General features: G+C 42.0%; 1 protein-coding gene across 5 annotated transcripts in view; it reads right to left on the bottom strand.

Moving 5' to 3' along the window:
• Positions 1 to 5,592, bottom strand: part of ACADM (acyl-CoA dehydrogenase medium chain) — a 44,083-nt gene extending 38,491 nt beyond the window's left edge. For 2 of the 5 annotated variants that reach the window (XM_017531530.2, XM_017531538.2), the window contains exons 1-2: positions 5,375 to 5,592; positions 632 to 719 (exon numbers count right to left, since the gene is read on the bottom strand). In XM_017531530.2, coding sequence (XP_017387019.1) covers positions 632 to 719; positions 5,375 to 5,404 — 118 coding nt within the window. In that variant the 5' untranslated portion in view covers positions 5,405 to 5,592. Of the gene's footprint in view, positions 1 to 631; positions 720 to 5,374 lie in introns of those variants that run through there. The other 3 variants (XM_017531546.2, XM_017531556.2, XM_037739628.1) reach the window with 2 other exon arrangements.
• Positions 5,593 to 12,831: the final 7,239 nt, after the last annotated feature.

A 12,831-nucleotide genomic window follows, 5' to 3' on the forward strand; every position in this document is an offset into this window, starting at 1 on the left:
TTCACCGTGTTGACCAGGATGGTCTCGATCTCTTGACCTCGTGATCCACCCACCTCGGCCTCCCAAAGTGCTGGGATTACAGGCGTGAGCCACCGAGCCCGGCCTTGTGGTTTTCATTTTATAGAGGACAGAGGAAGAAAAATCAAATTCCTTTTCCCTATAACAACCACATGGCTCCCTGGTCCCAGGAGAACTTCATCTAATGGCACCAAAATTGCAGTTCAGATATATTACAGCAAAAACAAGCTTTAGCTTATTACCAGGCACCTAGCATTGTAATCTAACAAGTGTTTTAAAATGCGTTTGTGGCATTGAAATACATAAGTTGAAGCCTATTCATATATATCAGTAAATCTCATTTATTTTGGGCTAAACATTTAGAAAAAAAAAGGAAGGAACATAAGAAGTGTATATATGCTGCTAACACAGATCTAATGTATAGTGTAGTATATTAAGGAAGAAAATGAGATCAGGAAGAATGGGTGTGATTAATTGTGAACTATATATGGACCGTGGACTGGTTCTACTTATTTAAGAACATTATTAAGTTTATTTACAAACATATTCCAAACAAATACATATAGCTTCATATATATAACTTTAAAGTCAAAAGATAGAACAGAACATATACCAAAACTAAATCCTAATCCTGGTTCACGTTGTAGAGCAGATTTTGTATGCTGTGATCTCCAATGAAAACGAGAAATACTTCTCAGGACCTGTAAAGAACACTTTTATTAAAATACATTTGATAAGTTAAACATCAATCAGATAAGAGAATACTGATAATTATGTGAGTACAGCAACTTGTTTGAGGATACTCATAGTTTTTACAGTCATTATTTAAATGCTTTCAATCATAATTTAAATAAGCCAATTACCAGCTATCTAACTCCTATCACAGAGGAGATGTTTTTAAAAAGTAATGAAAATAAAATCAGTGGTATTAACACTATTGAAGTGGAGGGTTTCCAGGACAAACAACAGTTAAGGGTAGTAGTAGACGTAGGACCACTATTCTGGGTATCTTACAAGTGCCTAGGACATTGATGATTGGAGAGTTGGGTTGGGGAGAATAATAGGCTGGAAGTGAACATACTGTGTTCAAGAGTTGCCTAGTCCATCAACCTTGATACTCTGTCCCTGTAAGCCTCCCATGCATGCCTCTGGGAACCTTCCCCTAAGAGGATCTCAGGTTTTAGGATACCCCACTCTTAACAAAACAAATTAGCATAAAACCATGTTCTGTATTTTCTGCTCATTGTCTACAGGCATTGTTACAATATTCTAAGCAAGGAGTCACCAAACTATGGCAGCCAATAGTTTTGTAAATAAAATTTTATTGGAACAAAGCCACATCATGCTTTCTATTGCTGCTTTCACAGCAGATCTAAGTAGTTACCACAGAGACCATATGGTTCACAAAGGCAAAAACATTTACTATCTGCTCCTTTACAAAAAACGTTTGCCAACCCTGCTCTAAATTACTAATACACTACTTGTCTTAGGATCTGAAATATACTCATATTTCTTCAAAGGAACATATAAAAAAATCAAAAATACATGTATCATTGCTTTGCATTATTGCTTTGCATTTTTATATTCATGACAGTTTAATGGATACAAAAGTAAACACTTGTATTTATTAAAGCTGCCAAACTGGAGACCACAATGGTGTTCCTGAGTAAAGGTTTCGGGACAGCCAAAATTACACAATTTTCACTGTAAAATATTTTGATTGAACTATCTGGCAATTTTAATAAGATTAGATACTAAGAGAAAAGAGAAGCTGAAGAATATACTAAAGTTTCTACAATTTAACTTATGTTTTTCAAAATCTGTGAAAAGAAACTGTCTTTGTAGATGACAATTTCAACTTATAATTTCCTTCGTGTAAGGTGACAATTGTCAAATATTTGTAACTGAAACAGAGCTTTCAAAATAACATACCTCATACTATAATTAAAGAAACACAGAGCATGATAGCTCACATTTTCTTTGCAATTTCATTAATTTTATTTTGAAAGTGAAACAGTTTCTCTGGTCTTCATTGTCCAGTAGTCACAGACCAAATCTATTCTTGTTTACAGTCACTTTAGGACAGGTTAATTCACTGAATCCCAGGTCAAGCCTATGATTAAGTCATTATTTTTAGTCCAATTTCACATGTGAGGAAATGAAGGCTCAGAAAGTCAACTAAATTAGGCAAGTTACTCTTCTCTTAGTGCAACCAGGATTCTAACATTTACTATCAAGAGCACATGCTATTAACCACCTTGCCATACTTATCTTTCTATTGGTCTGCTAATTGGTCACTAAGTTTCATAACAAAGAAAAACATCCCACAAAAATCAGAACAAAAAAATCCGACTCTATTATACATATGCTTTTGAATACCATACACAAATGTCAGAACTCAATCCAGGTTAAATGGTCTACTGAGAATTTTTTTTTTTTTTTTCTTTTTTTTGACAGTCTCCCTCTGTCACCTTGGCTGGAGTGCAGTGGGGCAATTTCGGCTCACTGCAACCTTGGCCTCCTGGGATTACAGGCATATGCCACTGTGATATTGTGCTGGCCTAGAGCCAGAACCGGAGCAAAACTATTTTATAAAATGCAAAACTGTTTTTAAATAAGTTGTAGTGGCTGCCCCATTCTCCTCACAATAACTACTGTCCTTGGCTACTATAAATAAAACTGCTAGTTTGCTTTGCAAACTAGCCACTATGTAAAGCTGCTTACCTTTTTCTTATCAGTAACTGCCAGAATTGCTAGCCTTTGCTTACCGGCAATTGCCAGACTAAGCAGCCCAAGCTAGTTCCATCCTGGTTCCTGTGACTTGTAATAAGTAACTAAGGTCTGTGATTTCCACCTTAACCAGATAATGTGTAAACAAATGTTTATCTTGACTTCTGTAAACCACTTAAGTAACAAACGGAATGACAAAAGTCCCCTGGCCTTTGTGTGATATTGTGCTGGCCTAGAGCCAGAACTGGAGCAAAACTATTTTATAAAATGCAAAACTGTTTTTATATAAGTTGAAATGGCTGCCCCATTCTCCTTACAATAACTACTGTCCTTGGCCTCTGTAAATAGAACTGCTAGTTTGTTCTTCAAAACTATGTAAAGCTGTTTACCTTTTCTTATCAGTAACTGCCAGAATTGCTAGCCTTTGCTTACCGGCAATTGCCAGACTAAGCAGCCCAAGCTAGTTCCATCCTGGCTCCTGTGGCTTGTAATAAGTAACTAAGGTCTGTGATTTCCACCTTAACCAGATAATGTGTAAACAAATGTTTATCTTGACTTCTGTAAACCACTTAAGTAACAAACGGAATGACAAAAGTCCCCATCCCTTGGAATGTCCGGAGACCCCCACCCTCATCTCTGCCCAGGAGGTAATTTACAGAATCCACTAGCCCTCGGAATGTCTGAAGCCTTTTCATCCCCATCCCCGCCCCTCACCCCCACTCCCAAGGTGGTTTTTCGGGTATAAAAAAATCGTGGCACCCTCCTGTTGCCACCACAGGTTGGAGAGACGTGAGTCCTCTGTGGTCGCCGGCATAATAAATGACCCTGCAATCTGGCATACTTTTGTCTTGTGATAACTTTCTACGCTCCGGTCAAATACAACACCACCACGCCCAGCTAATTTTTCATATTTTTTTAGTAGAGATGGAGTTTCCCTATGTTGGCCAGGCAGGTCTCAAACTCCTGGTCTCAAGTGATCCACTGGCCTACGCCTCCCAAGGAGCTAGGGTTATAGGCGTAAACCACCGCGCCCGGCCAACCGAGAGACTTTATTTTTTGAGACGGAGTTTCATTCTTGTAACCCATGCTGTAGTACAGTGATGCAATCTTGGCTCAAAGCAAACTCTCCCTCCTGATTTCAAGCGATTCTCCCGCCTGAGCCTCCTGAGTAGCTGGGACTGCAGGCGTGTGCCACTACACTCGGCTAATTTTTGGATTTTTTTAGTAAAGATGAGGTTTCACCATGTTGGCCAGGTTGGTCTTCAACTCCTGACCTCAGAAGATCTGCCCGCCTCAGCGCCCCAAAGTCCTGGGATTACAGGTGTGAGACACCACGGCCAGTCAGACTTTAAATAGGGAAAAAGTCACTTCACATGTGACCATTCAGGAAAATGTGTTATATAGAACAAAGTGCAAAGGCTGCTATTACCAGAATACAATGCACATCAACCTGTTAGTTACATAACAAAGTTAGCCAGTTAATTAGGTTGTTTACAAATAGAAAACAGGTATATCACGGGATCTGGAGTTAACAATTGCTGAATTTGAATTCACAGCTATAGTTGTGGCCTTAGGTTACAAACTGCTTATAGCTTCCATTCAAAACCGAAAAACAGGGCTAATCTCACTATGTATGTTGGGATGTTTAAAATAAGATAATGTTTTCAAAGCCTAATGCTATATAAATATTGGTTTTATTACGATGGGCTCTCTGTCTAGAACAATGGAATTTTAAATATCGAAACGGCACCACTAGAATTAAACATTTTGTGCATTTCTTAGAAATATATGAGTGTTAGTTTTATGAGTGAAAGAAGAAAAAGAGAATGTAAGTTTTCTATATCAGGTTTTTTAGCTCCTTCCTTGGAGGCTGAGAAATCTACTTTTCTGGTGATGGAGTTAAAAAAAGCTAAAATCCCCCAATTTCCGCCTTCTCTGCACATTAACTTGTATAAAAGCAGCAAAATATGGGCAGCAGTTCTTTTGGATTATTCTAAAACCGCAGCTTTTTTGGTTAAAAACATAATTTTAAGGGACATCTAAATGGCAGTCATGTGAATATACCAGGAATATTTAAGATCCCAAAATGCATCTAGTGACAAATATATTTAGAATCTGTAAGACACATACTAGAATATACAGACAAGTTCACATACAATCCTGCGGTAGATTTTTTCTTTTACTTTTTTTTCCCATAAGCAAAGTGGACGCGTCCTCCACCATATTACACAACGAAAAGCTTATTAAATATATTAAGTATCTCAAGGAGTAGCTGCTCCATTTTCCTTTTTCCCGTGGTTCTGACACAGAGACAGATTCACTTCGGAAAAAGGTGGGATTCCTGGGGTAAATATTTGGAGGGTTCCCGGGCCAGAGAAAGAAAACCGATATTCTAAAGAGAGGATGCCGCCTACAAAGGGGTCTGCTGATGGGAGGATCCGGGAAAATGAAACTCCGGACTACGTTCCGTCCCGTGGTAGGAGGAATGAAAGCAGGGCTGTGGTCCCCTAGGCGGTCTCCTTCCTCAGACCGGCTTCTCACCCCTCCAGGCCGCACTTATTTTTGGCCCATGACCACGCACAATATTCAAGCCCCAGCCCCACCGCAGCGCTGGGCTCCCTCTCACCCTGCAGCATCGCACGAACCCCGCTGCCATGTTGGCTCCGGTTCCGGCCCCTTCGATACTAACTCACCCGCCAGGGCCTTGACAGACTCCCCCAGCGCAGGGCCCCTCTGGACCCGCCCACCAGGGCACGTGGGCGGGGCGGAAGTAGGAGGCTGGGCCGCCGGAGGAGGGGGCGCAGCTCAAGGTAGGGTGGGAGGGGTCGCCGGCGCCGGGTTTCCAACGCCTGCTCTGTGACGCTGGCCTGCGCGGTTGGTGGGACTTAAGGAGGGGGTGCACCCCCTTTTCGGGCGGTCCCTCAAAAGCCGGGTCTAGTTCTCTGCGTTCCCACGTTTCGCCCTCTTTGTGGGACGCTGATGCTGACAGCCGCCCTAGGGGAGGCGGGGCGGGGGAGGGGCCAGTGGCGGGGCTGAGGGGATCGGGTGGTGCCCACGGCTAGGGGACTTGCGGCGCGGTGCAGGACGGGAATCTGGGTGAGAGGGCGCGGCGCGGGCCTGGAGGGAGAGGCACCCAAGTGGTTAGCCTTGACCTTCACCCTGAGAAAACAGTCAGACCCAGATCCTGTCTCCTTGGCGGATTCAAAGTACTAAAACATTTTGTTCTCAAACGCTGGCGCACGTTCTAATAAAATACATTTGTTAGAACTTAAAAGAATTTAATTAGGTAAATTAGACCTTTCCGCATATTCCCGATGCTTTTTATGGTGTGGATGTGGTGTCCTTGGAAATCCGGGTGCGATATGAGGCTGTCCAAAGTTCCTGGTTTAGCGAATGATGATTGGAAGTGAATGTCTCCCTGAGGAATTCCACTTGAAGTCACTCTTTTCCAGTGAGACCCCGAGTTTTGATATGGTAGCTGGAATGTTTTAAAACGGGTGTCTGTAAAGCTGTCCATGTTTAGATACGTTGTTGTGGAAGCTAATGAAAGCCCAAATGCAAGCCTGCAGTGTAAATGTTTCCCATGTTACTCAGGACTTTGCCCTTTCATTGCTGCCATCCTAGTTTAGGCCTTCGGCGCTGCACCCCTAAATCTTATACTACCTTAACATTTTATTTTGCCTAATAAAGATCACCCATTAAATTCATTATAATTTGGCTGTTAAATTTCTATATCCTATGATTGTATTTTCCTACTTTGTCCTCTGGGATTTTATAATGTGTTAATTCTGGGTACAAGGCAGAATATTAATTAAGTGCTGTATTCAAAGCAAAAGTGCCAGGAAAATTCAGAAAAGGGGTAAAGAGCTGAGTTTGTCCTGGTGTGGGCAAGAAAGCCTTCGGAGTGGTAAGTAAAACACAGAATGGACTCTTAAAGATGAATAGGAATTATCAATGCATGTCTTCTTTGTTCGAATTTCTTATTCTGAACGTTTTAAACACAGAAAAGGTGAACAAAAAGCACAAAATCACCCATATGCCTATTGTAACCGCCCAATAGATTCACCTTGCCCACTGCCTAGACAGAGCCCTTTTATCAAGACAGAGGGGTATTACAATAAAGAGTAATTAACACAGAGGCTGTGTGGGAGATGGGAATTTTATTATTATTAAAATCAGCCTTCCCCAGCATTTGCAGATCAGCGTTTTTAAGAACTTGGTGGGTGTAAGGGAAGCCAGTGAGCCAGGAGTGCTGATTGGTTAGGTAGATGAAATTACAGGGAATTGAAGCTGTCCTATTTCGAAGACTCAGTTCCCAGGTGGGGGCCACAAGATCAGATAAGCCAGTTTATTGATTTGGGTTGTGCCAGCTGATTCATCAAGTCCAGGGTCTGCATACTATCATAAGCACTGAACTTAGGAGCAATTTAGGGAGGTCAGAATCTTGTAGACTCCAGCTGCCTGACTCCTAAACGATAATTCTAATCTTGTGGCTAATTTGTTAGTTTTACAAAGGCAGGCTGGTCCCTAGGAAAGAAGAATGTTTGTTTTGGAAAAGGACTGTTGACATCTATGTTTTAAACTATACGTTCTGTAACTGCCCAAGGGGTTCACCTTGCCTGCTGCCTAGACAGAGCCTATTTATCAAGACAGAAATTGCAATAGAGAAAGAGTAATTCACACAGAGCCAGCTGTGCAGGAGACTGGAGTTTATTATTACTCATATCAGCCCCTTTAAGGATAATTTGGTGGGGGGGGGGGGCAGTGAATTGGGAGTGCTGATTGGTTGGTTTAAGGATGAAATTGTAGGAAGTTGAAGCTGTTCTTTTCCCCTGAGTCACTTCCTGAGTGAGGGCTACAGAATTAGATGGCACATCCAGGTGAGGCCATCTGGTTGTTAGACATGCAGAAACCCGAAAAGACATCTCAAAAGGCTTAGGTTCACAATGTTACTTTCAAGACGTACTGGGGAAGTTGCAAATCTTATCACCTCCAAATAATAGCTGGTAATATTTAGAATTCCAGCCCCTTTCATCTAGACTTGGTAGCTGGCCTTTCATTTGTTTTACAAGACTAGTTTAGCCTTTTGGGAAGGGTTATTATATAAACTATAGACTATATTCCTTCCCAAAGGTTGCTTGGCCTATGCCCAAGAATGAACAAGTATAGTTTATAGATTAGAAGCAAGATGGTCAGTTAGGTCTGATGTCTTTCACTGTCATAATTTTCTCAGTTATTTCTGCAAAGGCGGTTCCAATCCCTCCCAAAGTTAGTTTAACCTACACCTGGGGACGAACAAGGACAGCTTGAAGATTAGAAGCAAGATGGAATTGGCTAGGTGAGATCTCTTTCACTGTCTCAGTCATAATTTTGCAAAGGTGGTTTCATTATTGAAGCGGCTACGTTGTCTGGGGGATATACCTGGGGCTCGTCATTGCATGCAAACTGGGGACATGGACCCACATGAGGAGTTTAGGAGTGGAGGTTTAATAGGCAGAAAAGAAGAGAAACAGAAACAGCTCTGTCTATAGAGAGGGGCTCTGAGTGGAAAGGACCTGCAGGTGGTGGATGCACTGAATTTTCTGGTCAGGTTTGAGAATGTGGTGTCTGATTTATAGAGGGCTCACAGATTGATTTGATCAGGTATGTGTGCAACCCCTGGTTGTGGGACCCCAACCCACGGAGGCAGGCCCCCAGTAGACATGAGGCAGGACGCGTGGTGGCCGGTACCGACTTTATTGGGATCTCCGGGCGACTCAGGCGGACGAGGATGAATCGCACGCGCTTTCTTTGTTCGGTTGACTTTATAGGGACAGAGGGCCTGGGGCGGTAGGAGAGCTGACCCGGCAGGTAGTAATTGGCTAGGTTGATTGCTGGGCAGGAAGCCTGCCGGGCGGGAGCTTGTGGGACGGGAGGTTACAGGAGAGCTGGTGGGGCGGATGGTGATTGGTTCAGTGGGCCGCTGGGCGGGAAGGTTGCTGGTCTTGGGCCGGGCCAGGATAGAGTGAGATAAGGGAGCCTCCCTGTGGGGGAGGAAGGGCCTTCCTTTTCGGGAATTAGGCCCTTTCCACATGGGTGGGGAACGGGGCCAAAAGTCCTCTACCAGACAGTATGGTGTTTACATAGTACATGGGGAAGGCTGGTTGCTGTACCCTAATCTTATGCAAGTGGGGTTTCCAATTGATTGGCACTGTCTTGTCTGCTTCTTACTATACACATGATTGGCAGAGAAGGGAAGAGGGAGCCACCATCTTGAACATGTCTAGTCCCTAGCTCCTGCCAGCATTCACCGTTGCAAACTCCCAACTTGCCTGCCTATGTCTGCAGCTCGAATTTACAAGCTGCTCTTCATTAGAAAATGATTTGGAGCTGCTTTTCATGAAAAAGAAAAGCCTTACCAAGGACTCCCATACCTGTACTATCTGCCTAAGTAATTTCTTCTTAACTCCTTTATCACTATCACCTAGGTTCAAATATTTTTCCATATTTATATATTTATGTGTGTACCTACGTGTGTGTGTTTTGGTTGTTGGTTTTTGTCAGATATGTAAGTTGTAGATAAGACACTTCAGTTCTAAATACTTTAGCAATATGTCTCCTACAAGGACATTTTTCTTATATGACCATTTCCTATAAAACCTTTATCATACTAATGAAAACAATTAACTACTATTGTTTAATGTCCAGGCAATATTTACATTTCTCCAGTTGTCCAGTTGTTTCCAAAATACCTTTTGTATGTAGTTTGTTTTCAAACCAGGATTCTATGAATTATTGTCCATTGCAGTTGGGCTTTAACTTTCTTTGGCTTCTTTTAATCTAAAACTTTTAATTAATTTTTCCCCAAAATAACTGTCTTTTTTTTTTTTTAAAAAAATTTAAGATACCAAGCAGTTGTCATGAAGAATGCCTGTTAAAACGCACACTCTGCATGAAGAGACCCCCTAAACAGGCTTTGTATGAGCAACATGGCTGTTTATTCACCTGGGTGCAGGCAGGCTGAGTCTGAAAATAGAGTCAGTGGAGGGCGGTGGGATAGGAGTTGGTTTTATAGGTTTGGGGTGAGCAGTGGAAAGTTACAGAAGTTACAGTTTAGGGAGGTTTTGCAAGCTGGGAGGGGGTCATGGGTTGTGGAGTCATGAGGTTGACCAAGGCTGGTTACAAAGTCCAATTGTCTAATCAGTTAAGGTGGGAATAAGGAACAAATAGAAGAATGTCTCAAGTTAATTAGGCACCACAGGGGTTGATGATTCTTCCCTTTTGTGGTTTTCCAGTCCAGAAACTCATCTGAAGGTATATGTGCAGGTCACAGAGGTTACCATGCAGTCCATGGCAGCATCAGTCAGCCTAAAAAACCTTACAATGCCCTAATGCTGGATTTTCTGATTTTATTTATTTTGTGCCTCTAGATCTTGTATTTACTCTCAACTGCAAGTTACCAGAGGCTTGAGGAGTTCAGATGAAACATTTGACAAGGATACTTCAAAGGTCATACTGTGTAATTAATACTGTATCACATTAGCAGGCATTTAATAATCAGATTTGTCCCACTTTTGGTGCTCCTGTAAACCAGCGGCGTCTAATCTTTTGGCTTCCCTGGGTCACAGTGGAAGAAAAAGAATTGTCTTGGGCTACACATAAAGTAGACTAACACTAACAGTAACTGATAAACTATAAAACAAAGCAAAAACGCAAGAAAAAGACATAATATTTTAAGAAAGCTTAAAAATATTTGTTGGGCTGCATGTGGCCTGTGGGCTGGCTACAGATTGGACAAGCTTGCTGTAAATCAAAAATAAAATTCTAAAATTTCCCCAACTATCTGAATAGACTTTCTCCTAGGCCAGGGCACTCTAAAATTTAACCTGAAATACTGATTCAGGCCATGAAAGGGAAGCAGTGGTCAGACATGCCTCTTTATACCTTCCGTGATATTAACATCAACACAGACCTTAAATCTGATAAGAAAGATTTACAATATTTTCTCTCTGAAGGCGAGAGAGAGAACAGAATGTTTTTCTTTTCTCACCTGAAGGCTTTCTCTGCACAATAAGAACTTTGGTCTCCACCGTACTTCATCTTTTTTATTTTATTTTTTATTTTTATTTTTTTTTGAGACGGAGTTTCGCTCTTGTTACCCAGGCTGGAGTGCAATGGCGCGATCTCGGCTCACCGCAACCTCCGGCTCCTGGGTTCAGGCAATTCTCCTGCCTCAGCCTCCTGAGTAGCTGGGATTACAGGCACGCACCACCATGCCCAGCTAATGTTTTTTTTATTTTTAGTAGAGACGGGGTTTCACCATGTTGACCAGGATGGTCTCGATCTCTTGACCTCGTGATCCACCCGCCTCGGCCTCCCAAAGTGCTGGGATTACAGGCTTGAGCCACCGCGCCCGGCCCATCTTTTTTATTTTTAATTTTTATTGCATTTTAGGTTTTGGGGTACATGTGAAGAACATGCAAGATTATTGCATAGGTACACACATGGCAGTGTGATTTGCTGCCTTCCTCCCCATCACCTATATCTGGCATTTCTCCCCATGCTATCTCTCCCCAACTCCCCACCCCCCGCTGTCCCTCCCCTATTTCCCCCTGACAGACCCTGGTGTGTGATGCTCCCCTCCCTGTGTCCATGTGTTCTCATTGTTGAACGCCCACCTATGAGTGAGAACATGCAGTATTTGATTTTCTGTTCTTGTGTCAGTTTGCTGAGAATGATGGTTTCCAGGTTCATTGATGTCCCTACAAAGCACACAAACTCATCGTTTTTTATGGCTGCATAATATTCCATGGTATATATTTGCCACATTTTCCCTGTCTAGCCAATCATCGATGGACATTTGGGTTGGTTCCAGGTCTTTGCTATTGTAAACAGTGCTGCAATGAACATTTGTGTGCATGTGTCCTTATAGTAGAATGATTTATAATCCTTTGGATATATACCCAGTAATGGAATTGCTGGGTCAAATGGAATTTCTATTTCTAGGTCCTTGAGGAATCGCCACACTGTCTTCCACAATGGTTGAACTAATTTACACTCCCACCAATGGTGTAAAAGTGTTCCTATTTCTCCATATCCTCTCCAGCATCTGTTGTCTCCAGATCGCCAATCTAACTGGAGTGAGATGGTATCTCAATATAGTTTGATTTGCATTTCTCTGATGACCAGTGATGATGAGCAATTTTTCATATGTTTGTTGGCCTCATGTATGTCTTCTTTTGTAAAGAGTCTGTTCATATCCTTCGCCCACTTTTGAATGGGCTTGTTTTTTCTTGTAAATTTGTTTTAGTTCTTTGTAGATTCTGGATACTAGCCCTTTGTCAGATGGGTAGATTGCAAAAATTTTTTCCCATTCTGTTGGTTGCTGATTCACTCTAATGACTGTTTCTTTTGCTGTGCAGAAGCTGTGGAGTTTGATTAGGTCCCATTTGTCTATTTTGACTTTTGTTGCCAATGCTTTTGGTGTTTTGGTCATGAAGTCCTTGGCTATGCCTATGTCCTGAATGGTTTTGCCAGATTTTCTTCTAGGGTTTTTATGATGTTAGGTCTTATGTTTAAATCTTTAATCCATCTGGAGTTAATTTTAGTATAAGGTGACAGGTAGGGGTCCAGTTTCTGCTTTCTACACATTGCTAGCCAGTTTTCCCAACACCATTTATTAAACATGGAGTCCTGTCTCCATTGCTTGTTTTTGTCAGGTATGTCAAAGATCAGATGATTGTAAATGTGTGGTGTTGCTTCCCAGGCCTCTGTTCTGTTCCACTGGTCTAGATCTCTGTTTTGGTACCAGTACCATGCTGTTTTGATTACTGTAGCCTTGTAGTATTGTTTGAAGTCTAGTAGTGTGATGCCTCCCGCTTTGTTCTTTTTGCTTAGAATTGACTTGGCTATGTGGGCTCTCTTTTGGTTCCATGTGAAGTTTAAAGAGGTTTTTTCCAGTTCTGTGAAGAAGGTCATTGGTAGCTTGATAAGGATAGCATTGAATCTGTAAATTACTTTGGGCAGTATGGCCATTTTCACGATATTGATTCTTCCTAACCATGAGCATGGAATGTTTCTCCATCTGTTTGTGTCCTCTCTTAT

This window comes from Cebus imitator, unplaced genomic scaffold (genome assembly GCF_001604975.1).
Source record: "Cebus imitator isolate Cc_AM_T3 unplaced genomic scaffold, Cebus_imitator-1.0 Scaffold3, whole genome shotgun sequence".
NCBI classification, from domain to species: Eukaryota; Metazoa; Chordata; class Mammalia; order Primates; family Cebidae; genus Cebus; species Cebus imitator.